The sequence below is a fragment of the Falco biarmicus genome, chromosome 4 (genome assembly GCF_023638135.1).
Source record: "Falco biarmicus isolate bFalBia1 chromosome 4, bFalBia1.pri, whole genome shotgun sequence".
Lineage (NCBI taxonomy): Eukaryota > Metazoa > Chordata > Aves > Falconiformes > Falconidae > Falco > Falco biarmicus.
This window is the reverse complement of record NC_079291.1, coordinates 85,067,345-85,092,279: the sequence shown is the minus strand read 5'-3', so window position 1 is coordinate 85,092,279 and position 24,935 is coordinate 85,067,345. Positions and strand designations below refer to the sequence as shown.

Sequence of the window (24,935 nt, the reverse complement as noted above, 5' to 3'; positions counted from 1 at the left end):
CCGCCACCTCCGCCCTCGCCTCACGCCGTTAACGGGTACCGGCAGCGCCGCCCCGCCCCGCCTCCCGGCGCGGCGCTCATTGGCCGAAGGGGCGAGCGCGAGCGGCACGAGACGGCGGCTGATTGGTCGGCGCGGGGGCCTAACGGGAGGGGCGGGGGGCGGCGAGGGGTCGGGGTGGCCGCTGAGGTGCCGGCGGGAGCGCGGAGGCGGGGCGCCAGCGCCCCCTGGCGGGCGGGAGGTGCAGCACAACCGGTTGGGAGTCACCGCCGGTACCGAGACCCCGGGCGGGGAGACGGGGCACTGCAGGGGCTGGGGCACGGGGACACTGAGGCACGGGGACACAGGGACTTAGGGACACTGAGGCAGGAGAAACTGAGGCGCAGGAACATGGGGACACTGAGGCATGGGGACACGGGGACACTGAGGTGCAGGGACACTGAGGCGTGGGGACACAGGCACGGGGACATGGGGACACTGAGGTATGGTGACATAGGAACATTGAGGCATAGGGACATGGGGACACTGAGTCATGGTGACATAGGGATACAGTCATGGGGACACTGAGGCGCAGGGACACAGACACTGAGGTCTGGGGACACAGGGACACTGAGGCATGGGGACACTGAGGTATGTGACATAGGGACACAGTCATGGGGACCCTGAGGTGCAGGGACAGAGATACACCGAGGTCTGGGGACACAGGGACACTGAGGCACGGGGACACTGAGGCACAGCGGACAGCAGCCCCCCCCCAGCAGCAAGCACAGCACAGAACCACCAAGGCCGCCCCGGGCTGGGCTGACGGGTGTATAAAAGCCAAGAACAACAGCGCGGGGTGAGCCGCGCCGAGGGGACGGGGGACGGCAGCCACCGGCCCAGCTGGGGCCACCCCAGGATGGCCGCCATCGCCGTGCCCCGCGGCAGGCTCAGAGCAGGGTGATCTCGCTGGGCGGCAGTGTCAGCCTCTTCTCCCGGGCACCCAGCAGCATCTCCATGTGCGCGGCCACCACGCGGCACAGCTCCAGGCCCTGCCGAGGGGACACACTGTTGGTGGCCGGGCAACCGCTGTGGGCTTCCCGGCAGGGGGTCCCCCATGGGTCCCCCCCACCTGCTCCAGCTGCAGCTGGGTGATGCCCTGGGCCAGCAGGTCACCCAGCGTGATCTCCACGTAGGGGTAGCTGGATCCAGCTGTCGGCCGCTGCGTCCGCGTCGACTGGATCTCCTTCAGCGAGAACTTGGTGATGGGCTCCTGGGGATGGGGGGACAGGAGGGGTGGCCCGAGTGCCCCAGGGACCCCAGCGAGGGAACTGAAGATGGGAGCGGGTGCGGATGGAGGCAGGATGGAGGGTGCTGGTGCTGCAGCCCCGTGCACAGGGTGGGCGCGGGCAGGCAAAGCTGGCCAGCTGGGGCCAGACCTGGGACCCCTGCCCGCTTTGGCGAGGGACAGCACTCCCCCACCTGCTGTCACACCCCACGGGGTGCCTGGCTCTGTCCCCGCAGTGAGATCGGGGTGGGGGCAGGAGCGGGGGGTGCCCTGGCCAGGTGGTGCCCACGGGACCCCATCCCCGACACAGCCCCCACCTACATGGGTCTCCTTGCTGAGGAAGTGGAGGCCGTTCTGGTTGACGGCCAGGATGCAGGGTGAGACGATGGCGTTGTTGCTGCAGCTCTGGATGTAGAAGAAGGACGAGCCAAACATGGGGTAGGCGCTCAGCAGCCCTGCGAGGTGGAGGATGGGGGCTCAGCACCTGCTGCCACCCCCTCCTGCCCGGGCCCCGTCATGGGGGCTCTGCCAAGGGTCCTTGCCATCCCTATGCCTGGCAGCAGCTGGGTCAGCCCCCAGAGCCTTGCACCACTTCAGGCTCTGGATCAGGGACAGGATTGGACCCAGGAGCAGTCGAGGGGTCCTGGGAGCTGCCTGCCCTGTCCTGCCCCTGCAGTCCTGTCCTCCGTGTGCAGCATTCCCCTGGCCATGCAGCGACCCAGGCTCCACATGGGGCCAAGGTCTGCCTGTCCCAGGCTCCCCACGGAGGAGCCACCCAGCAGCATCACACCCCAGGCAGCATCTCGTCTTCGTTAGCATTGCCTCCTGGGCAGCACCACATCCCCAGCAGCCTTGCATCCCTGGCAGGACTGCATCCTCAGCAGCATCGCTTCGCCGGCAGCATCACTTCCCTGTCCCCGTCCCATCCCCACTCACCCAGGAACTGTGCCCTGGCCTGATGGGTGCTGAGCGCCTGGGCTTGCTGCATGTGCTGGGTCACCATTTGGAGCCAGGATTGGGCCTTCAGCAGGCGGAAGAGCTGCGGGGGGACGTAGTCCTGCACCTCCCGCCTGCAGGGAGCCAGGGGTCAGGGCCGGCGCCGGCCAGTGGGTCCCACACCCCATGGGATATGCCCCCCCGGACCCTAGCCATACGCAGTGGGGAGCTGGTGGTGGTCCTTGGCGCGGTGCTGGAGGGCAGCCAGCTTGGCCACGTGCGGGAAGTGCTGCTCTCCCGGCCTCGCAGGCGGCAGGACAGTGAACAGCCCCTTGAGGTAGTCGGGGAGCACCTGAGGGAGGCAGAGCACAGCGACACGGCTTGGGGATGGGGCACGCTCTGGGGGGGGACCCAGGGAGGTGGCTCCGGGGGAGTCTGGAGGGGTGGCCCGACCTGGTTGTAGTGGACGGTGACGTAGAGCTCATTGTCAAACTTGAGGGGTTGGCTCCAGACCACCCGGCGGCACCAGAAGGTGTAGGTGGCATCCCGGCGCTCCGTCTCGGCGGCCACATCCAGGACGTACTCCCGGCGGGTCAGTGGCCGCACGCTCTGCCCTGCGCCACCCGGGAGCCTGAGCACGGCTGCCATACATGGAACCCAACAGTGGCATGGCCATCCCGTCCCCACCAGCCCCTCACCTCTGTCGGTCACCACGAAGAGGATGTACTCATCAAAAGCCTCGGGGTGCTGCAGCCCCATCTCATAGCACAGCTCCTCGATCACGTCCAGAGCCACCTGGGCACGGGGACAGGCAGCTGGGACGTGGCCACATCCCCCTGCCACGCTCAGGGCCACCAACGGGTCCTGCATTGCAGCTCATGCCATGCAGGTCCCCAGGGAGGGATCTCCCATTCCCAGAGAACAAAGTCCCCCAGCTCAGGGACAGCCAAGGGGTGCAGCCCCCCAGCATCCACACCCTCGGGGCGCCCACAGCCAGGGGTCACCAGGTGCATCGAGCCTCTTGCTCCCTCTGACTCACCGAGCACGTCTTGATCTTGAGGTGCCTCTCGATGCCACCGGGCAGGAGGAAGAGCTGGCGCTTGGCACTGCGTCCAGCCTGCGTGGGGAGGACACGCTGGGGTGCAGGGGGGCCCTTACACAGCAAGACCCCAGAGGACACCCCGAGCCCCTAAGCTATCCCGTGGGGACCATCCCATGGGGATCATCCTGTATCTTGCCCACCCTGCTCGAGTGAGCCATCATACCCCACACCCCATGTGCCTAGAGCTGCATCCCCACTGGGGACCCCAGAAAGCTCAGGGCACCCCCAAAGCGGTGTTCCTGGAAAGCAGACCCCAAAAAGGACTGTGCTCCCCGTGCCAGCAAGCTCAGCTCCAGGGCGCTGTCCCAGGGGGATCCTGAGCCCATGGGGGGATCCAGAACCTCCGAGGGGATCCGAAGCTGGCATCAGCCCTGCCCCACGCCCATGGGCACCCATGAGCACCCAGCCTCACCACCATGGCCCTGAGCTCCATGCTGCTGGGGAAGATGCTGCGGCCACCGAACTGCAGGGTTTTCCGCAGGTTTTGCTCACAGGCTTTGGCGATGCCTGGCAGGGACAGGGACCAGGGTGAAGGACGGGGAAGAGCTGTGATGCTGGCTCTGCTAAAGCACGTCCTGAGCCCCATGACAGCCCTGGGTGTCCTCCTCCATCATGCACCCAGCACCCTGGGGCATGCACAGCCCCTACCATGGAAAGGCAGCTCCGGGTGCTTGCTGGCATCCTGCAGGAAGGCCAAGAGGAAGGGCCTGAACACCTCGGAGCACTTGTAGTAGGCAGCGAGGATGTAGAGCAGCCTCCAGCCCTTCTGGCAGCTGTCCCTGCCGGGAAGAGCTGAGGCTGAGCCCCCAGGGAGGGCAAGGGTGCCTGCGGTGGGCTGCAACAGCACCCATCGCCCCAGGGAGCAGCACAGCCTGCTGCCAGGATGGGGGTCTCTGGTCTCCCCCCACGCTGGGGCAGCTCAGCCTGGCCAGGGACACAAGTGCCAGCCTCTGCTGTCCCAGCTGGGGTGGATGGCACGGGTGCAGGGACTCACGGCTTGGAGCTGGTGTTGTTGGTGATCTGCTTGATGATCTGGCAGTACGCCTCATCCCGCAGGACCTCGTGCTCTGCACACAACTGGGGGACAGGCATGGCTGCCACATGGCTGCCACCCCCTGCCCAAGCCACCCCCAGGCGCACCGCCCCAGTGGCGGATTTACCTTGAGGATGGTGCAGACAGCATCCAGCTCCGTCTGTCCCCGCAGAGGGTGGTCACCCATAAACTTCATCACGGCTGGGGACAACAAAGCCACACGGTGACACAGCTCACCCTGTTACTTCCCCAGGGACATGGTCCTCTGAGTGGGGGCAACAACTCGGCCACATAGGGCGTGGGATCAGAGGAGCTAAACCCCCCCCAGGCCACCCCATCTGCCCACCCTGGTCCTGTCCCCACCCTTCTCCAAGGACGGGGCTGGGGGTGGCTGTGGGACAGGGGGTCGGGGCACTCGTGCCCCCGCCTACCTTGGAAAGCCTCAGTGGCCAGTTTGTTGATGCCACCATCCACAAATTCAATGAGCGACTCCTGGATGGGGATCTGGGGATGGGGCAAGAGGGTCAGCTCCTGGGAGCAGCCAGAGGGATGGGCTGGCTGTTGGGGTGGCGTTCGGGGAGCTCTCGAGCACGCTGGGACCTCAGGGGGACTTGCAGGTGACAGCAGGGCAGGGGCACCCCGAGGTCCCCTGCTTCCCCATACCTTGGTGAATGTCAGCATCTCCAGCACACCTGGCACGTCTCTCCTGGCCTTCATCTCGCCCAAGTCCCTAGGAGAGGGACAAGGGAGCAGCTGGGCACGGGTGTCCCCACCTCGGGGTGTCCCCATCCCACTACTGGGCACTCACGTGGTCCCGTGCTGTGCCACGCGGAAATACTGCCGGGCAAAAGCCAGCATGGGCCGGGTCCCTGCGGCATCCCTGAGCTGCTCGCCCCCATCTCCCCCTGGACCCTCCACGAAGGCGGTGCTGGCCTGGGATGCCTGTGAAGCGGGGCCGTGGGCGCCAGGCACAGCCGGCACCGTGTTGGCAACCGCCCCAGGCCAGCACCCACCTCGGTTTTCCGGTCCAGCTCCTGGGCCACGGCGGTGGAAGCCACGGCCACGGCCACGGCCGCCGAAGCTGCCACTTTGCCCTGCTTGTCCCTGGGCTCCTCTTTCCTCTCCACCGGCAAATGGACGAAGTCAGGGGCCGCGACGGGCTGGACATACTCAGTAGGGAAGAGCCCTGACCTGCCATGGATGGCTCCGAACTTCCACCCTGTTCCAGGCAGGTGGTGAGGATGGCCCCAGGCTGGCAGCCCCGTGGGTCACCCCCTAAAAAGCCTCTGCTCCCCGAGCCCTTTCCAGGGGTCTGGCTGCAGGTTTTGGCTGCAGACGGCTGCGGTTGAGCATTGCTCGAGGTAAAGGTGCAGACCAGGGGCCACAAAGCCCTTTGCCTGCAGGCACGTGGGGCAGCACCCGGTGCCACCCAGGGTGGGGATGGCAGGGGAACATCCCTCTGCATTGGATTGGTACCAAAAGGAGCCCAAATCATCCTGCTGAGGGGTGACAGAAACAGGATACTGCCACATGCCCCAGCCCCAGGAAGGGACATGCCTGCGGGCAGTGTAGATGGACCAGGGACACACGCAGGGACAGCGTGACACCCACCAAAATCCTGGGTGCCTGTCTTCAGCTCCTCCAGGTACATCACCTTCTTGCGGACCACACAGCCATAGTAGTGGTCTGTTGGGACATCATGGGGACACAGGGTGTCCCAGGATGCGAGGCCAGGGCACAGCCACCTTGGGGGCTGGGGAAGCCACCAGTCCTGCTGCCCCTGTGCCCCTCATCAAGGGTGTTTTGGCACAGGGGGCTGTGGCAGGGCTGCTCACCTCTCTCTGGGTGCTCCAGTGGCTGCAGGTGGATGATGTCCCCTTTGTGGAAGCTGAGCTGGCGCCCGTCCTCCGGGCTGTAGTTCCTCACGGCCACCACGTACTGGGAGTCCTGGGCACAGCAGGGGCTGGCACAGCCCGTGCACGCGGGCACATGCATGCACACCCACGCACGCCTGCATCCCACCAGCACTGGGGTTTCAAGCACCCATGGCTGCAGGACCACCCCAGGGTGCCCATGCCCACCCCAGACAGTCCCACTGGCAGGGTGCCTTTACTGCTCACCGCAGCCCCCCAAATGTGGGCACACAGGCAGGGTACAGCCCCCAGGACGTGCCCCCCGCCAGCCCCCTGGCCCTGGGGCAGCCCCTCCCCACCTTCCTGAGCTCCGTGATGAAGTGGTCAACCATGGCCTTGACCTGGGGGGCTTTGGGGGAGAAGAGGATGAGCTTCTCGCTGCGCAGGTTCAGCTCCAGCATGTTCCTGGACGGGGTGGTCACGAACAGCACGTCGGCATAGCTGGGGCAGGGTGAGGGGAGGCTGTAACACCTGGCACCCACAGCACCCATCCCAGCACCCACAGCACCCATCCTACCCTGACCACCCAGGCTCCTCATCCCTACCTGTACACCCGCAGCACCCGCAGCTGCTCCCCAGGGACATTGGTGCCCTTCACCAGCCGCAGCAGCTTGATGCCAGCGTGGGACACAGCCAGGATCTGCACGCCTGTCCCCACGCTGCCCTGCGGGCCGGCACGCTGCCTCAGCTGCGGGCTCGGGGCTGCGGTGCCCCCCACCCTGCCCTGCTCTGTAGCTGGACCCTCACCGTGGCGGGGAAGAGGCGCGAGAAATACACCTCACAGCTGTCCCGGGCTGCAGCGATGATCTCCCTCTTGACGCTCTCAGTGGCCACGGGGCTGAAGGAGTCCAGTTTGTTTTCCGCTGTGGGGAGAAATACCCACTTCGTGAGCATCCCCCCTCCCCAGGAGGGATGCAGACACAGGGTTCACAGTGAGAGCAGGGATGCTCATCCCCTTCCCAAGCCTGGCAGGACCATGATGGAGAGCCAGGTGTCCCCCTCAGTGCAGCAAGCCTGGCTGAGACCTGACACAACTCATGCTGTTGTGGAGCACTAAACCACAGAGGGCTCGTTGTATTTGGAGGCAAAACTACCCCAAAACAGCAGAGCCAGCTGTGGCTTGGAGATACGCAGGAGGTGAGGATGGGCAGGCGGGGGAGCTGGGTGTGAGTCCCCCAGGTTTGGGGTCCCCAGGTGTGAGCCCCCAGCCCAGGAGCAGCAGGCGAGGGTTACCAAAGAGGGCTTTCAAGCGGAGCCGTTCCTCCTGGCTGATGCGGATGCAGGTGCCGGAGAGCGTGTCATTGAAGATCTAGGGAAGGGGGTGAGGAGCAGTGGGGCAGTGTGGGGGGAGCAGTGTGCCCTCCAGCCCCTCTGCCCTGCCTGGCCTCCCCCCCGCCCCCAGCTTGGGACAGCCGACAGGGACACCCTCTGCTCCTCCACCGCAGCTCAGCAGGGGAAGACAGGACAGCCATAGTGGGATGAGTAAACCATCACCCTGGTGGGGGGACCCCCCAGCTCCCGGGGGACCCCAGGGGGGGCTTTGGGGCCAGCTCGGTGCCTCACCTGCCGGAAGATGAGGTCGAGCAGCAATGGGTTGTTAATGTTGTCCTTGGGGTAGAAAACCTGCCAGGAGCGAGACCAGTGCAGCATTACTGGCGTTACCCACTCTGCAGGGGCTCAGGCTTGGCGAAAAGCCTCTTTTATCCCCCTTGGACACCAGCCTGTCCTCCCCGCACCCCGCACCTCCTTGCGGATGTATATTTTCCAGGGCACATTGTGGTAGGTGTAGAAGTCCTCGCTGCAGCTGCGGTGCAGCTGGGTCTGGACCTGCTGTGCCTCAGATGGGAGCTCCCGCGAGACAGAGACTGTGAAGGGACAGAAAACCCTGCACATCCCTGGGGGGGACCACGAACAGCCCCCCTCCACCAGGGTAAACAGACACAGGGTCCAGCTGTGGGGCAGGGAGGGTTTAGCTGGACACAGCAGTTATCCCATGAGGATGCTGTAGAGCCAGACCCACATCTGGCTGCATCAGGCATCGCCCGGTGCTGTTGGGGAGGATGAGGGGCATCAGTTTGCCCTGCCCGCCCCGCCCAGTGCTGCAGCTCTGCCCTGCAATACCTGGGGGCCGGGTGGCTGCCAGACGCCCTGTTGGTGCTCGCAGCTGGTACCTGCCGCTGGTGACCGGCTTCACCGCAGCCACCGGCTCCTTGGGCCCCTGCGAGGCAGAGAGCTGGCTGCCACCAGGGCCGGTGACTCCCCCAGCCCAGCACAGGGGACACGAGGGTGGTCACATCCCTACCACAGCTGCCGGGACCCGGGCTGCAGAGAGCTGCTCCTTCAGGATCTGCATGGCTTCCTCGTGGGGGTCCAGCTTCTTCCCAAAGAGCTTGCTGCAAAGACAGCACCCCACATTGCCTGCATCCTGGCACCACCTGCACCCCCAGCATCACCTGCACCCTGGCATTGCGCGCACCCCACTATTGCCTGCATCCTGGCATCACTTGAACTCCATCATCACCTGCACCCTGACATTGCCTGTACCTGGCAACCCCTGCAACCCCACCATCGCTTGCACCTCCAGCATCACCTGCATCCTGATGTTGCCTGCACCCTGGCATCACTTGCACCCTGGCATCACCTGTGCCTGGCATCACCTGCATCCCCAGCATCACCTGTGACCTGGCATCACCTGTACCCCAGCACACGCACCCACAGGCAGGAGAGGCCGGTGGCTCAGCTGGGGGCTGGGGTGGGTACCTGGGGGGCTGAGATCCACGCGGGGCTGGCTGGCACTGCCGGATGATGTTGCGGATGTCATGCGTGGGCCGTGGGAAGTGCTCAGAGTTGAGCCGGGAATGCTGCACCAACTCACCCGGCCACTGTCGGCCCACGGGCACTGTGGGGCCAAGCACACATCTTGGGCAGGGGCCAGGCATGCCTGGGGCCTGGCTCAGTGCCACAAGTCCCCATTGCCACCCTGTTGAGCTGGGACCCCTTACCAGCTTTCTGCAAGTAGGGCCGGGGCTGGGGGGCACGGGCTGGCGTCCCCTCCGCTGCTCTTCCCTGCAAGGGACACTGCGCTGTCAGCATCTGGCACCCCCCAGATGCCCCCATCCCTAGGGAGCTGCCCTGCAGTGGAGACTGCAAGACTTGACACACACACACCCTGCCTGCCCCACTGACCGAGGGCCCAGGCAGCTGGTTGGCATCTACCCGGCGCTGCGGGGATGGGGCTGGCTCCGGGGCTGCGACAGCAAAGGAGGAGAGCTCAGCCGGGGCGTCCTGCAGCCCCATATCACAGCTGTGGGGTGCTGGGTGCAGGGCTGTGCCTCACACCAGGGACCAGGTGGGGAAACTGAGGCAGGGAGCTGCGTCGGGATGCAGAAGTGATCAAGGTGCTGACCCCTCGGCTGACGCATCTCCACAGGCACGGGGGGTCCGCTCCGCTTGGCATCACCACTGCTGTCCCCACCTCCCACGCCACCTCTTCCCTTCATCCTCTGTGAGAGGGCAGCCGGCTTCTCCAGCTCCTGGGGGGCAGGTGTCAGGGGATGGAGGCCAAGCCCCTTGCACCCCCAAAACGCTGGGCTCCCTCTGCCTAAGGCAGAGGGATGTCCCCCTCACCCCATTGCCGCAGGAGAGCACGGGGTCGAAGAGGCTGTCCAGATACCGGTCCAGACCCTTCTGGCTGCGTGGCTCCCCAAATTCCCCGTCTGCTGGGGGACGAGGAGTGATGAGCTGCCGGCAGCAGGGCTTCACCGGCAGAGCCCTGCCAGCAGCTCCGAGGGGCCGGCAGGGTGATCCCTTACCATGGGGCTGGTATGCTTCCGTGGATGGCAGCGTGGGGGCTTTCACAGCTGGGGGAGGAGGCACATCATCCAAGTCCAGGCTGTGTCCCAGCACCCTGCAGAGAGGGAGGATGCGCTCATTGCGCACCCACTGGGTGCCAGACCCCCCTGGACCCTGCCCCACACCTCTGCCAGCACCCATCCAGCCTGGTGCTGGTGTTTCCCTCAACAGCCCCGCAGCAGAGGACCAGTCCCTTCCCGGGTACCTACGCCCAGCTGTCCCCGCCGTGGCTCTCGGCCCCCTCCCATGCGATGAGAAAGCAGGACTTCTGTTTGGGGAAGCCCCGGAGCAGCTCAAGGTCAGAGATGAGGTCCAGGACATAGTCGTGGCCGGCCAGCTCGGCCCACTGGGCACCCGCCTTCATGGCCACGGACCAGCCACGCCAGCCTTCTGTCAGCCCCCTGCCAACAGCGGGACGCTGGGGACAGGCACGGGCTGCCAGCGGTGCCCTGGCTCTGGGGGGACACCCTGCCCATGAGCTGGGCATCCCGGCTCCCAGGTCCTGAAAGAGCCCCAGGGTGATGCTGTGCCCGGTGCTCACTGTGCTGGCTGGGTGGGTGCTGAGCCAGCGCGTACCTGTGCTTCAGGACATGCCCTGCCAGGTCTTCGCCCGTGCTCCAGGAGTGGATGGGGCAGGAGAACTGGTCACCTGTGGAGGGACAGGTGACGAGCCAGTCCCACCAGTCCCCTTCTGCCCATGACAGCGGCAGGGTGGTCAAGCTGGGACCGACCCTTGCTGCCACCGTGCCCTCAGCCCCGTGCCACCCCGCACCGTTGAAGCAGTGGAGGTCGAGTGCCATGCTGGCTTGCTGCCGGTTCGCCGTCCACTCCAGCAGTGAGGGGGGGAAGGCACGGGCAGCCGCAGCACCCAGCTGCGACTGTGCCATGGCGTGCATCAGCTTGCGCTGGCACACTGGCTTGTAGCCAGCAAAGGCGTAGTCGGAGACAAACCTGTGGGGAAGGAAGAATGCTGCAGGAGGGACATGGGTGGCACTCACAGGCACGTGTGCCAGGCCAGGTCAGGGGACCACAGAGAGACTAAGAGCATCCTTGGAGGGACCTCAGCAGCATCCTGGGCACTTGTGCCAGGCTGGCCAGAGGAATCGTGGAGGGACCTGAGCATAATCCCTGGCTGCATGTGCCAGGCTGGCCCTGGGGCCCACGGAGGAGCTCAGAGCATCCCCAGCAGGACCTGGGTAGCATCCCTGGGTACGTGTGCCACGCTGACCCAAGGGAACCTGGAGGGACCTGGGCAGCATCCTCAGGCACATGTGCCAGGCTGGCCCGGGGAGCCCCTGGAGAGCCCCCACAGCATCCCCAGGCAAGAGTGCCAGGCTGTCCCTGAGAGTCCCAGCCAGCCCCGGTCCCCGTCCCTGTCCCGAGCCCCAGCTCACTTGAGGAGGTACTTCTCGAAGGTGGCGGACGGGGGGAAGGCGCTGAGGCAGGCGGCCAGCAGCAGCCAGCCCCGCTCCTCATTGTTGACGTTGGTGTTCCGCCAGACCTGGTTGGCGGCTTGTGCCAGGAGCTCATCCCGCAGCCCCGGCACCGACAGCCCCTTCTGCACGATGTAGTTGCCGAAGAGGGTCTCCTGTGGGCCGCCCAGCCCCGGGTCCCCCATGAACCGCAGGATCTGCCGCGGGGACAGCGAGGTCCTCCCTCCAGTCCCGGCCAGGGAGCGGGCAGGGGACCACAGCCCCGGATCCTGCGCTGGACCCTACCTACCAGTTGGAAGAGGCTAAGCGCCTCGTGGCGCAGCTCCTCGTCCAGCCGGGTGAGGGGGGCTGCCAGTGGGGCCGTCAGCATCCCGAACGCCGGTTCCTGCGGTGACACCCGCACCCGTGGCTACCCAGGCCCCGGGGACAGCCCCAGGAAACGAGGGGCCGGCCCCATGGCGCTGAGCATGGCGTTGGTGCCGAATGGGGACTATGGGGCTGCAAAAGGGCTGGGGTGCAGGATGGGGCCGGCAGCCTCCTGGCAGCAGGACGGGGACGGGCTCTAGCTGTGCTGCCAGCACCACAGGTGCCAGCACCTCGGCGAGGCTGAGAGCAGGATCCGGCCCCAGTGCTGGCATTGGGGATGCCAGGGACTGGGAAACACACGGCAAAAAATAGGGGGCAAGGAGGAGGAAGGGGGTAAAGCGATCGTTGATGGGGCCGGGGTCCCAGGAGCAAAGCGACCTGGTCTCCCGCCCCAGCGTTTCAAGATCTGCCCCGCGTCGGGCGTCCAGGAGGGCTCGGCGGGTCTCTCTCCGATAACCTCAGCGGGGTCCCCCCGGCCTCTGGAGACGACAGGAACCCACGGGGAGGGAGGGAGGCGGCGGCCGGCTCCCTGCAGCACCACAGCCGCCCCGGATCCGGCCCCTCTCACACCCCGCGGCATCCCTGGGGCCGCAGCCGGGGCAGAGAACAGTGGGATGGTGCGGGGAGCCGCCGGGCAGAGCCACTGCGGGGACCTTGAACCTAACCGCTCAGCCACGACCGAGGCATCGAGGACCCCCCGAAAGCTGGCTGCCCCTTGGGGCAGGCTCCCCGCCGCCAGCCCGCGGCGCCCACCTTACCTGGAAGTGGCCCCGCACGTACTTGGCCATGGGGTAGTCGTTGATGTCGAGTGGGAGGGTGAGCTGGGAGTCGGGCTGCAGCGCCGGTGGTGGCACCAGGACCACACAGCCGGCATTCACCTCCCGGGCAGCTACGGCACAGCGGGCAGCTATGGCACGGCCGCAGGGATGGGGACAAGGGGCTGGGAGTGGTGCCGGCGGCAGTGCAGGACACACTCACCTGCAGCGGCTTCCAGCAGCCCCATCAGCTCGGCTGGGATCTCCAGGTGGGTGACATCCACCACCTCCCTCCTCGTCAGCTCCTGGTGGCACAGCGCAGGGATGTACCCACTGCCACGCTGCTCCCTGCCCCAGCACCCATAGGTGCCTCAGCTGGCAGCATAGGGATGGGCGAGCACATGGCAGGGACCAGAGCACAGCAACACGGTTTGCAATGTACATCACACGTGTGCTCACCCCCATGCTGCCCACCTGCACCCCATTACCTGCTTCATCCTCTCCTTCTCCTCCTCTGCCCGCCGGCGGGCGTCCTCCTTCCTCTGCAAGCAGAACAGCCACACTGAGCCCCAGATGGGAGCAAAGGAGGGAGACCCAGAGGCAGCAGGACCCCCCTGGGTGCCATTGCCCCCTCCAGCATTGCCAGGCTTTCACCCCAAAGAGGCACTGCCCATGCCCCATGGGGCATGGAGGAGGTGGTGGGGATGGTGTCTGGGGGGCCTCAGGGTCTGGGGGTGCCACTGTGCCCTCTCCAGACACACCACCACACATGCAGCAGGGTGGGACTGGGTGTCCGGGACCCCCCTGGGATGTGCCAGCTCCCCACCTCACCTTGAGGTACCGCCGGCGGTTGACATAGATGTGCACCAGCGACCTGAACTTGATGAGCGTGCGCCGCATGCGCCGGTACCGCCGCCTGTGGGAGGGCACTCATCACCCTCTGCCACCCACCAGTGCCCACCCACTGCCCCCCCAGGACCCCCACCTGGCCAGGTAGCCTCGTGCCCGGCTCTGCAGGAGGATGATCTTTCGGCGGAGGGAGCGAAAGCGTCTCTTGATGAAGAAGGTGCGAGCGTAGCGCTGGAGTGTGAGTGCGGCCAGGTGATGGGCACGGGCTCGCTTGCTCTCCAGCGCCTGGTACAGCTGCTCCTTCAGGAAGAGCTGGGAAGGTGGGGGGGGGTGATGCTGTGAGCCCTCCACTTCAGCTGCCCTCTCCTTGGGCATCACCAGAGCCAAGCGTGGGACAGTACCTTGGTGACACCAACATAGTACATGCTAGGGCTGACGGGGCAAAGGTTCCTCAGCATCTCCACGCAGTTGGCCCCATTGGGAATAACGCTGGACCACATATCAACGAGGCAGCGGTACCTGGGCGAGCCCATGACACTGTCACCATCACCACACGGGATCCCCCCTGGGACACCGGCATGGACCCTCCCTGCAGTGATGAGCACCACGCCTGGGAAAGCACCTTCTCCCAGTGCTGTGCACCAAAACAGGCGGCTCCCAGTTCCCACCATGGGGGAACCCTGGGCCAAACACCGCCCCATAAAACATCCACAAGCTCTGTGGTGTCCCCATGCCAGGATGGTGGTACCCGACCCACATCCCCCAGGCACCTGTCGATGAAGACGAGGAAAGGGATGCGGATGGGGAAGCCCTCTTTGCGGATGCGGATGGTCTCCAGGATACCCGAGTACCGCAGCTGGCTGCTGACCACGTCTGCCTCAAAGAGCCCTGGCTCCTGGGGAGAAGATGGGGAGAAGCATCGGCAGCCGTGCAGGCAGACCCCTGCCCACCACACACCCCCAGTGCCAGCAAGGGCAGGCAGCACTGGCATTGCCACTGGCAGCTCTCACCTTCTTGTTGTTGGGTTTGAGACAGCGCACGAAGAAGGGGTTACACCTGTGTCAAAGGTACCCACCCCATCAGCCATCAGGGACAGGGGACAAAGCCAGCCTGGCCACCTCGGGCTTGGGTTTGGCTGTCCACCCTGCTCCTGCCAGCTCCAGTGCATGGCCTGGCTGCCCAGCCTGCCCGCACTGCCCACCCTGCCTGCCCTGACCTCTCCATCTTTTCTACCAGGTCCAGGAGTGACTGCTGGAACCGAGCAGCCACGGTGGGGGCCTTGTACCGCCGCGTCCTGGTGCTGCTCCTCCTGACCAGGCTCCTCTGCCGGGCTAACACCTGGGCATGGCCGAAGAAGAGGTTGGCCACCACCTTGGGGAGATGGCGAGGGTTAGGGAGGAGGAAGGTGACCAGGATGGTGCAGCTCTCCTGGCTTCCCAGACCAGCTGCTGCCTTTTTGCCCAGCCCTGAGCGAGTTGTATCCCCTATTTGTGGCTGGATTCCCCGAACAGGGATGGGGATAGGGATGGGGGAGCACAAGGGCAGCCCATGTGCCCATTTGGTGCCAATGCTTGAGGGGTCAAGCCTAGAAGACCCTGTGGGAAAAGGGCACAGGGTGAAGCTGGAGGCATCCCCTGCTTCTGGTCCCCCTGGGCTTCACTGGCCATGGGGCACATGCCTGGGGACATAAAAAGGGATGTGTACGGCAGGGGGCTATCAGTGCCTGGTGTCCCATCAGCAGAGCCACCACCAGGCAGGGCCCTACCTTGGTCCTGCTGCTGATGAACAGGTCCAGCACGTCCTGACGGACCTGGTCATAGTTTTTATCCAAAAACTTGTGAACCTGGCAAAGAGCAAAACCTCATGGTGAGGAGCCGGGTGGCGTGGTGGGGGGAGGCAAGGAGCTCCAGGCCAGGATAAGGGGCCCCAGCTGGACCACCTGCCCCAGGGATCAACCCCATAAAGCTCTTTTTAAGCCTCCTTAAAACCCCAGCTGGGTACCCCACTGCCACATACCTGGTAGGTCACCTTCCCTGCGTAGTGCTTGATGGTGAACTCAGGCAGTGGCATCTTCGGCTTGGTGTACAGCGGGTTCATCCCATGGTGGTAGTGACACTTCTGGAGGAACGTGTGGTCGGTGGCCTGGGGACGGGCACAGGGGTGAGACATGGCTCAAGCAGTTCAGCAGCCTTGGGAATGTAAGCACCGGGATGGGGATGCCTGGACAACTGTCCAGACCCTGCTGTCAGCTCTGCCACCCAGAAGCTGCACAGTCATGGGTATCTGCTGCTCTGTGCCTCAGTTTCCCCATTGTCAGAGAGGGTGCAACCACCCTTCCCTCTTTTACAGGGCAGCTGAGAGGGCTTTTTTCATTAATTCCTGCAAAAGCAAGTCCTCTGGGGGATGCTGCTCCTGTGGCACCAACCTGGGACCTCTCAGGGCTTGTCCAGCCTAGAGAAACCCAGAGCATCTCCCAGGTTGTCCAGGACAGCACAGGAGCAGAGCAGCCCTTGTCCATAGCGATTCCCCAACCACAGTGACTGCCTAGTGCTGCCATCCTCACCACCTCACCACCAGCAGCCCCTCACCTGGGGGAAGCAGCTCTGGTCATCGAGGATCCGGAGGATGCCGTAGGGCTTCTGGGAGATGAGGTCGATGCAGGGCTGGTTGTCGCTGAAAGGGATCTCCTTCCACTCGATCTGCTCCCGGATATATTCCTCCTGCGGGGCCAGCACCCAGTCAGCCCCATGCCCCTGGCCCCGTGGAGATGCTCAGCGTGGGGGCAGAGCCCAGCACTGCTTGCTGGCTCACCTGCTCCTCCTGGAAGACGATCTTGTTGAAGAAGAACTGCAGGTACTCATTGGCATAATTGATGCACAGTTGCTCAAAGCTGTTGAAGTTGAGGTCCTGCGAGAAGGAAGGTCCGTGGAGCCCAAGAGCCCACAGTCCTGGGGCTGGCAGCCGGGGGGATGGAGCAGGGATGGATCCTGCTCACCTCGAAGCCGTAGATGTCCAGGATGGCGATGGAGAGGGCCTCCTGACGTGGGTACACCAGCTTGTTGATGCGGTCTGTGAGCCAGCCGAAGAGCAGGGCATAGAGGGTCTTGGCAATGGCATCCCTGGGAAGAGGCGGGATGAGCAGAGTGCCGGAGCTCCGGCGTGGCACAGCATGGCACGGCACCACATACACCCCCACCCTCCGTGGCCAGCACTCATCACAGCCCCATGTAGTGCATGGGGCAGCCCTTAGAGCTGCAGTTTTAATCACTAGAGAGCCTAATCTGCACTGGGGGACCTGACCATCCCTTTTCCCAGCCTGGCATTGCCCCTCCCAACCATTTCCCAGGGGCGCCCCACCCCCAGCACAGCCCCCTTCCCCTCTACCTGGCATCCACGGCACTTTCCACAGTCAGAGGGGTAAAAATCTTCTCCCGCAGCGTTTCCTGTTTGGAGCACACAAAACCAACGGCACAATGGAGTTTTGGCAACACCAGCCATGGTCCCTAGGGGCCAGGGACCCCCACCACCACCACCTGTGCCCCCCCTGCACTCACCGTCACCTTGAAAGTGATAGCTTTCTGCAGGCCCTCAGGGGAGACCTGCAGCAGCTCAGCTACTGTCCCAATCTCTGTGGCGCTCACCACTGTGGCGATCTCCTGGCAGTCGGTCTGCAGGAGATGGTGAGGCGGTGGGATGCAGTGACCCCCCTCCACCACATCCCAAATCAGGCCCGAGGAACGTGGCTTGGCTCCCCATAGGGTACCTCGTATTTTTCAAAGTAGACATTGCCCAGGTGAAGGACAGATGAGAGGATGCGGAAGATGCTGTTCTGCTCCTCCACGCTGAAGCTCAGCACCTCCATGGTGTTGAGCAGCCGACGGAAATCTTCCGCGTCGTCCTTGCCGGGGATCTCACAGTTCCCACCCTGGCATGGCCCCCTCGGAGCATCAGTGGGTCCCGGGGAGCAGCACCCAGGGGCAGCACCCAGAGGTGGTGGGGGGACACCCCACCCTGAGCACCCTCCCCATCCGCACACAGAATCCAGGAGAACTCAGGAACCCACTGGCACCCTGAGCTTGGCCAGCCCCTCCAAAGAGGAGGCAGCAGGGGGGGGATTGGGCAGGGGGCTTGCTACCTGGTTAAGGTAGTAGTAGGTCTCGGCGCCCTGCAGGCAGTACCGCTGCCGCTGCTGGGCGGGCAGCCCTGCCAGCATCTCGTAGAAGATGTGGTAGTTGCGCTCGCTCTTGGCCTGGGGAGCAGAGGACCAAGCTGGGGCGGGGGCAGCAGAGGGGGCAGTGGTGGGGGGCAAAGCCTGGGACCCCTCTCTCCACCCACCTGGAAGACCACACGGGACTTCTCCAGCAGGTACTGCGAGGTTATGGCACCGCATATCAAGCCACTGCGGGAGCAAGAGCAGGCACCCAGCTGGCAACCTTGGCACGGGCAGGGTCTGTGCCCGCTGTCATGGTGCCCACCCCTGCCCCGATGCTCCCCCTGGAACTCTGGGGTCAGTGCTGGTCCCCAGGTGCCCCGCACTAGGGATGGGAGGACAGGGAGAGGTGCCTGCACCCAGGTCCCAAGCAAGGGCTGGAGCTGCTGCACCCCAGCGTGAAATTGGGCACCCCCCTAAACTGGGATCAGTGGGGCTGAGTGAGGGTGGGACAGGCCATGGGGACAGGGACTGGGAGTGGTCAGGCTGTCAGCCCAGGGCACAGCACCCCTGCCCCAGGGACAGCAAACGCTGCCCATCTTCAGGTGATGTCGCTTTTCAACCACCAAGGTTTGTCCCCAAGTGTCCCCACGTGTGTCCCACCCCAGAGCCGAGGGGCAGCCTGGCAGCAGGGCTGGGGCTGGGTTGGGCACCCCTGGGGCAGGGGACACACACAGGGGGTGGGGGCCGGCTGCACGCGGGTGTCGTTCAGCATTACTTACTCCTCCAGAAAGATTTCCACAAATTTCCCAAACCTGCTGGAATTGTTGTTCCTCACGGTTTTGGCATTGCCGAAGGATTCCAGCAAGGGGGTCGCCTCCAGGATCTGCCGCAGTGATGGGGAGAGCCAGGAGGTCAGCCCAGCCACCCCAACGCACCACGGGCTGTCCCCATGGCAGATGAGCCCCCCTTGTGACCCTGCCACCCTCCCTGCCACCCCCTGCCCCATGCAGACACCCATGGCTGCCAAAATTCGAGGTGTGCACTGCAGCCAGGATGCACAAGGATGTGGGAGAGCGCAAGGACCCCATGCACGTGCATGCACCGAGCTCCTGCTGTCCATCCCTGCCATCCCCCCGCAGCTGGGGTGACGTGACAGAGATGCCATCATGATGCTCAGTCCCCTTGAACCGTCCCAGCCCACGTGTCCCCCCCGGTACCTCTATCTGCCATGGTCCGGGTGGAAGCGTGGGGACAAAGAGAGAGCAAGACCATGAGCAGGGGGTGAAGGAGAGTGCAGGGAGGTGGGACAAGGGGATGGGGACAGTGACATCCCCAGGACAGCACCCTACCTGTGGGGCTGTGCTGCGTTTCTGGCTGACAGCCGCCAGGTAACGCAGGATCAGCTTGGTGGCTTCAGTCTTCCCTGAGCCGCTCTCCCCACTGAAATGCAGAGCAGGAGCATGGCCGGGGCCACCACCAGCTGAGCAGGGTGCACCTACCCCAAACCCACCCAGCGCCCCATCCCAGGGCCACCCGTCGGCCCCAGGGTGGCAGCAGCATCCTGCAACCGGCCATTAGGGCAGCTCTGGTTGGGGCCACCCCAGGGAGAGCTGAGCGCTGTGTGTGGGGACAGCCCTGTCCCACCTGATGACGATACACTGGTTGTGTTTGGCATCCATCACTTTGGAGTAGGCGACGTTCGCGATGGCAAAGAGGTGCCTGGGGGGGGGGAAGCAGAGGTGGGGGGGGTGGTGCCACGTCACCCCAGCACAGGGACCACTACTGCGCCCCGAGCATCCCTGTGCATGGACACAGATGATCCAGCACCCTGCAGCCCAGGGTCCTCGAGGGCCTGGGACCACCCGGGGGGCTGCTGTAGGACCCAGGGGTGGGTGATGGTGGGTAGGGGTGCCCTTGTCCCCACAGAGCATTTGGGGACAGCCTGGTACTCACGGCGGGTTCTCGCCCAGGGCTCTGCCTTCATACTGCAGCACCTGCTCCGTCCCGTAGATGTTGTAGAGACGGTACGGGTTCACTGACACCAGGATGCTGCCGATGTAGGTCTGTGGGACAGCGGGGGTTGGGGCTGTGAGCTCTTGGAGTGCGATGACCCCCCCAAAGTCCCTACGCCCAGGGTCTTCAGGGGATGCTGTGCACCCCTAAGCTTACATAGATGAGCTGGCGCTCGAACCGCGTCCGGATGTTGCTCAGCACCGCGGCCTCCTGGAGGTCCCTGGCATGGAGCAGAGGCTGCCTTAGGGGGTGGCAGGGGGACAGGAGGTGTCTTCTGTCCCCAGGCATGTCCCCAGCCCCACAAGGCCAGAGCAGACTCTGTGTTGGGACCAGATAGGGTGGGAGCAGTGGGGGCTGTAGGGTGCCTGGGCAAAGGGCACAGCCCTGCTGGTCCCCGTGGCACTGGGTCACGGTGGGTGGGCAAAGGGGATGGGGACACTCACTCCAGCTGGGTCATGTCCTCCAGCCCATCCTCCTCCTGTGCCTCCTGGTACCGCACGATGGGCAGGCTGCACAGCGACTGCATCTGCACAGAGCAACCCAGCCCAGCTTCGTCACGGCAGGGCTGTGCCAACACCCTCTGGCATCCCACCCCGTCACCGTCACCACCCCAAAACCACCATCTGTGACAAAGCCAGGGATCCCACGGCCAGTGACGGCAGGGACCCTGAGCAAGTATCACACGGCCCCTAAACAGGTTCCCCACCGAGAGTATTGTGTGTTAGGGGAGAGCAGCAGTGCTGAAAGGGGGGACGTGGGGCCACCAAGGCATCTGTGGGGACTGTCCTGGGAAAGGCTGGTCCCAGAGACCCCCAGTCCCACTCACCATGGGCAGGTGGGAACAGGCAGAGGCGGCTGTGCCACCCCCCACCGCAACACGCCACAGTTCACCCCTACCCCCACAGGGTGCTGCGAGAGGTGGGTGATGGAGACCCCTGAGCAGGGTGGCACCTCTAGGGGAGATGACAGAAGGAGGCTGAGCTGTAGGGCTGGGAGCTGCTCCTCACGACCGTGCCCCACAGCCATGTGCAGGGGGGACACCGGGTGGGTGGCGTGCAGGGGGGGATGCCGGGTGGGTGGCATGCAGGAGCCCATGCTGGCAGGTGGCCAGGCAGCCGGCAGGAAAGCGGACACCCGTCGGGTCAGCGTGCCACCTGCGCCCGCCCCAGCCAGGGATCGGGTCTCAGCATTTCCATATGTGAGAGTCAAGTGTCCCCAAGGGGGCCGTGCATGGGGGGGACACACAATGGGCGATGACCGTCCCCCCCCAGCCTACCTCCTGCGGCAGGACCCCCAACAGCACCCAGTGCACCCATACCCACTTACCCCCCACCGCGGGTGCTGCCAACCCCCCAGCACTGGTGGTCTTGTGCCGCAGCGAGCCAGCAGCTACATCAACATGCCACTCACCCTGGGTCCCACCAGCTGCTGGCTCGCCCCCCGTCCCCGTCCCACCGCCGGCCCCCACAGTGGGCTCCCCTCCCCGCCAGCATTACCTTGCTGTGCCAGGGCTGCTTGGTGCCCAGGTACCCGTCTGCCCAGGGGTGCCTGTCCCGCCAGCCGCCCGCCGCCTGGCTCAGGTACCGGGTGATGCCGGCTCCCCGCTGGCTCGCCCACCGCTGGCTGCGCTGGGAGGGCTGCCGGGGGGAACCCTGCTCAGCCGTCCAGGCGTCCGGCATCTCCCGCACCCGCACGACGTGCTGCGTGGACCAGTGCTGCTTGTACATGCGGGACGCCCGGCGGAAGGAGCCCAACCTCTGCACCTGCGGCGTCACCACCGCGTAGCGCCCCGCGCCCTCCTCCCCGGCTGCCCCATCGCCCTCGATGGCCTCCGCTGGCCCCAGGCCGCGGGCACCGTGGCGGTGGGTGGCCGGCGAGCCAGGGGCTTGGCCACGGGGTGCTAGGAAAGTGGGGCGACGCTGGGGTGAGGGGCTCCGGTCACTGCACGGGATGGAGGGGAGGGTGGAACGCCCAGTGTCAGCCCAGCCCTGGCGCCCCAGCGGTGGGCTTGGTGATCTGCCAGAGCTGCCATTCCTCTGGGACGGGTGCCGGGGCAGGGAGGGCGAGCGGGAGGAAGGTCGGCGGGCAGGTGGGGGGGACGCAGGGCTTTCAGCAGGGGCCATGCTCTCCACCAGCAGTGATGCCAAGGACTGCCCCACGGAGTGGCTGTGGCCCCCCGCTTCAGCAGCAGATGGCCTCACCGGGGGGGAGCGGGGGGCCATCCCAGCAAGGGGCTGCCCAATGCGCTGGATGAAGCTTTTAGGGGTGCTAGGAGCGGGGCTGGGGGGGGGCGGCACCCTGGCACGACCCCGTGCAGCACCCTGCCAGGGGGGCAGGTCCTGGTCCCAGGAGAGGCCTGGGGGGCTGAGGCGGCGGCTGCCGGGCCGGGGGCTGGGTGCCAGGAAGGGACTCCTCTGCAGCGGCTTCACAGCCTTGGTGGGGGGCTCAGGGAGCCGGGGCCAGGCCTGGGGGAGCGGCAGCCCGGGGGGACTGCTCCGCCGCGATGACAGAGGCCTCCCCGACCCCGCCGCCGGCACCCCCAAACGCCTCCCCACCGGTCCCGGGGAGCGGGGGGAGGCTGGCGGCGGGGTAGGGGGCTCGGGGCCAAGCTGCCTGAGGCTGGTACCGAGGGAGGGGGATCGCCGCAGCCCCTTGCCCCGCACACTGCTGGGGCGCTGCCGGGCTGGCGGCAGCGATGGGGAGCGCCCAGGGTTGGCAAAGGGGTTACGGAGCGACAGCCGCTGCGCGGCCATGCCACCAGCTGGAGATGCTCGTGGCAGGGGATCCCGGCCCCCCGAGCCAGCGCTCTCCATTCCCGCCAGCCTGCGGGCAGAGCGCTTGTAGGAGGGCTGGGGGGCGTGGGGGTCCCGGAGTGCCCCCACACCCCGTGGCGGGCGGCTGCGCGACTGCGAGAGGGAGCGCTGGAGGAACTGCCCCAGAGGGCTCCCGCACGCCCGCGCTGCTGAAACCCAGCGGCCTGAGGGTGCCGTGGGGCTGGGGGCTGCTGGCGGTGGCTCGTACTCATCGTAGTCATCCTCATCGTGGGCGGCAGGCAGGTGGGGAGACGGAAGGAGGGGGACATCCAGGCGGTCCTTGCCAAAGATCTTGACCTGGGGCCTGGGGAAGAGCCTGAATTTCCTATTGAGGGAGAGCTTGGAGGAGAGCGTCTCCCGCATGCCCCGGAGGGAGGAGGCACTGAGGATGGAGAGGGGATACTCCTTGTCTTCCTCCTCCTCTTCTTCCCACTCCTCGGGCTCCTCGGCCTCAGCGATCTCCTCCAGGGCCAGAGCGTAGGGGTTGCAGGAGGACTGGGCATGCGGTGCCCACCCCCCCTCGCTGTACTGGATGCGATGCTCGGGGTATTCGCCCCCAGGGTACCCCCCAGTGAGGGGCTCCCCAAAGTCCTCATAGGGGTCCTCCCTGTAGCCGAAGGGCCCCGCCACCTCCTCGCCATACTCTGGGTCACTGCTGTAAGGGTCGTAAAGGGTGACGGGGTACCCACCGCCAAACGGTCCCTCATCCTCGAGCTCCGCGTAGCTGTAGGGGTGCCCCAGGGGGTCATCCTCCTCCCAAACCCCCCTGTAGAAGCCGTACTCCTCATCTGCCTCGTAGCCGGGGTAGTCAGCGTAGGGGGTCAGCACTGCATCCTCAAAGCCGTACCCTGGTGGATAGGCTGGGGTTTGGATGTAGCCTTCCTCCTCCTCAGTGTAGCCATGCTGGGGGCCGTAGGCTCCATCCTCCTCCTCAGTGTAGCCACGCCAGGGGCTGTAGGCTCCATCCTCCTCAGCGTAGCCATGCTGGGGGCCATAGGCTCTGCTCTCCTCCTTGGCATAGCCACGCCGGGGGCCATAGTCTCCATCTTCCTTCTTGCAATAGCTGCGGCGGGAGCTGTAGTCTCCATCCTCCTCCTTGGCACAGCCTCGCCGGCGGCTGTAGGCTCCATCCTCCTCCTCAGCCCACCCGTAGCGCGGCACCGGTGGCTCCGCAGGCGCGTGCCGGGAACGCCGCCGGGATGGACGCTGCACTGTGCTGCTGCGTCTCTCCTGGACGTGCCGCGCAGCACCGGGGGCTGACAGCCCGCTGCCGCTGGGGATCCGCTTCATGTTGGCCCGGTGCCTAAGGATCTCGTCTTCTGCAGGGAACGGCAGCTTTCTGGCACCGATACGGGAAAGCCAGGCTGCATCGGCTGCCCGGCCACCCCCCACCAGCCGTCCGCGCCGGGACAGCACCTTCCTGGCCAGCCAGCCCGTGGCGGCAGCCGCCTTGCTCAGCACCTGCGCCCGCGGCTTGAATTTCCTTTCCGGGCGCCGGCGGAAGAGGGACACGCCGTCCTCGGCCGCCTGCCCGCCCCGCCGCAGCAGCAGGAAGGATGGCTTCGCCAGTGGGGCATCGCTGGCTGCCTCCTTCCTCTTCTTGCCCACGCGCTTGAAGCGAACCATCAGGTTGGATGTGGACTTGAGCACCGCCTTGTTCTTCTTCTTCCGCCGCCCCTTGGTGCTGTGCTTCTGCAGCCCCCAGAAGAAGCGGGACGTGTTCTTGAACTGCCCTTTCTTGGGCCCACGCAGCCCCAGCTTCTTGAAGCCCATGAAGAGCTTCGAGGTGCTGCGGAGACCCGGGTGAATCGGAGCCTTTGGTGCTGCCGCCGCCGCCTCCTCCTTGACCAGGTCGGGCTCTACAGATTCTTTGGGCTGGCCCTTGGCCCCTTTCTTCTTGTTGGGCGCCAGCCCCATCAGCAGCTTGGAGGTGCCCTTCAGGTTCTTCTTGGCTGGTGCAGCATCGCTCTCGCTTTCCTCCGCCTCTGGCTCCAGCTGCACCTTCTTACCCCGGCCTGGCTTCTTTGCCATGCCCTTGAGCACCCCTTTCTTCTCCTTCTCCTTCTCCTTCTCCTTCTCCTTCTCCTTCCCCTTCTCCTTCCCCTTCTCCTTCCCCTTGCCCTTGCCCTTCTTGGGGTCCTCTGCAGCTGCCTCCTCTGCAGCCACCACCTCCTCCACAGCCGCCACCTCCTCATCCTCCTTCTCCTCCACCGCTTCTGTCTCCCCGTTCTCCTCCACCTTCAGCAGCTCCGCATCCGAGGTCTCCTCCGACTCGCTGGGTGCCTCCTTCTTGCCCTTCCTCCCTTTCCCTTTGCCCCCCGCATCCTTTTTGGGTTCCCCCTTCTTGCCAGCCATCCTGGTGGTGGTGGGTGCTCATGCTCCAGCCCCGGCGGGGCCCTGGGAGATGATGCCCCGCGCCGGCACGAGGCAGCTCCCGGCACACCGGCTGGCTC

General features: G+C 65.5%; 1 protein-coding gene across 1 annotated transcript; it reads right to left on the bottom strand.

Moving 5' to 3' along the window:
• Positions 1–54: 54 nt before the first annotated feature.
• Positions 55–24,273, bottom strand: MYO15A (myosin XVA). Its single transcript, XM_056336078.1, has 64 exons — positions 21,166–24,273; positions 20,113–20,195; positions 19,826–19,889; positions 19,610–19,719; positions 19,301–19,375; positions 19,006–19,096; positions 18,874–18,879; positions 18,436–18,539; positions 17,839–17,902; positions 17,639–17,752; positions 17,267–17,428; positions 17,058–17,171; positions 16,888–16,946; positions 16,499–16,622; positions 16,315–16,410; positions 16,092–16,223; positions 15,520–15,645; positions 15,269–15,346; positions 14,720–14,874; positions 14,514–14,559; positions 14,274–14,398; positions 13,905–14,022; positions 13,640–13,815; positions 13,486–13,570; positions 13,143–13,196; positions 12,878–12,959; positions 12,658–12,788; positions 11,823–11,918; positions 11,495–11,730; positions 10,873–11,051; positions 10,677–10,749; positions 10,310–10,501; positions 10,061–10,155; positions 9,876–9,964; positions 9,655–9,781; positions 9,435–9,496; positions 9,251–9,314; positions 9,009–9,147; positions 8,551–8,641; positions 8,370–8,466; positions 7,992–8,113; positions 7,812–7,871; positions 7,482–7,557; positions 6,996–7,111; positions 6,794–6,912; positions 6,548–6,689; positions 6,171–6,282; positions 5,947–6,021; positions 5,349–5,554; positions 5,144–5,277; positions 4,999–5,065; positions 4,767–4,839; positions 4,463–4,536; positions 4,297–4,379; positions 3,951–4,081; positions 3,715–3,809; positions 3,240–3,317; positions 2,899–2,995; positions 2,654–2,814; positions 2,419–2,552; positions 2,201–2,334; positions 1,586–1,719; positions 1,109–1,249; positions 55–1,028 (listed from the first exon to the last, which is right to left on the bottom strand). Exons 1-64 carry the CDS (start codon positions 24,253–24,255, stop codon positions 927–929), a joined length of 9,870 nt encoding a protein of 3,289 aa, XP_056192053.1. The 5' UTR covers positions 24,256–24,273; the 3' UTR covers positions 55–926.
• Between the last annotated feature and the right edge of the window lie 662 nt (positions 24,274–24,935).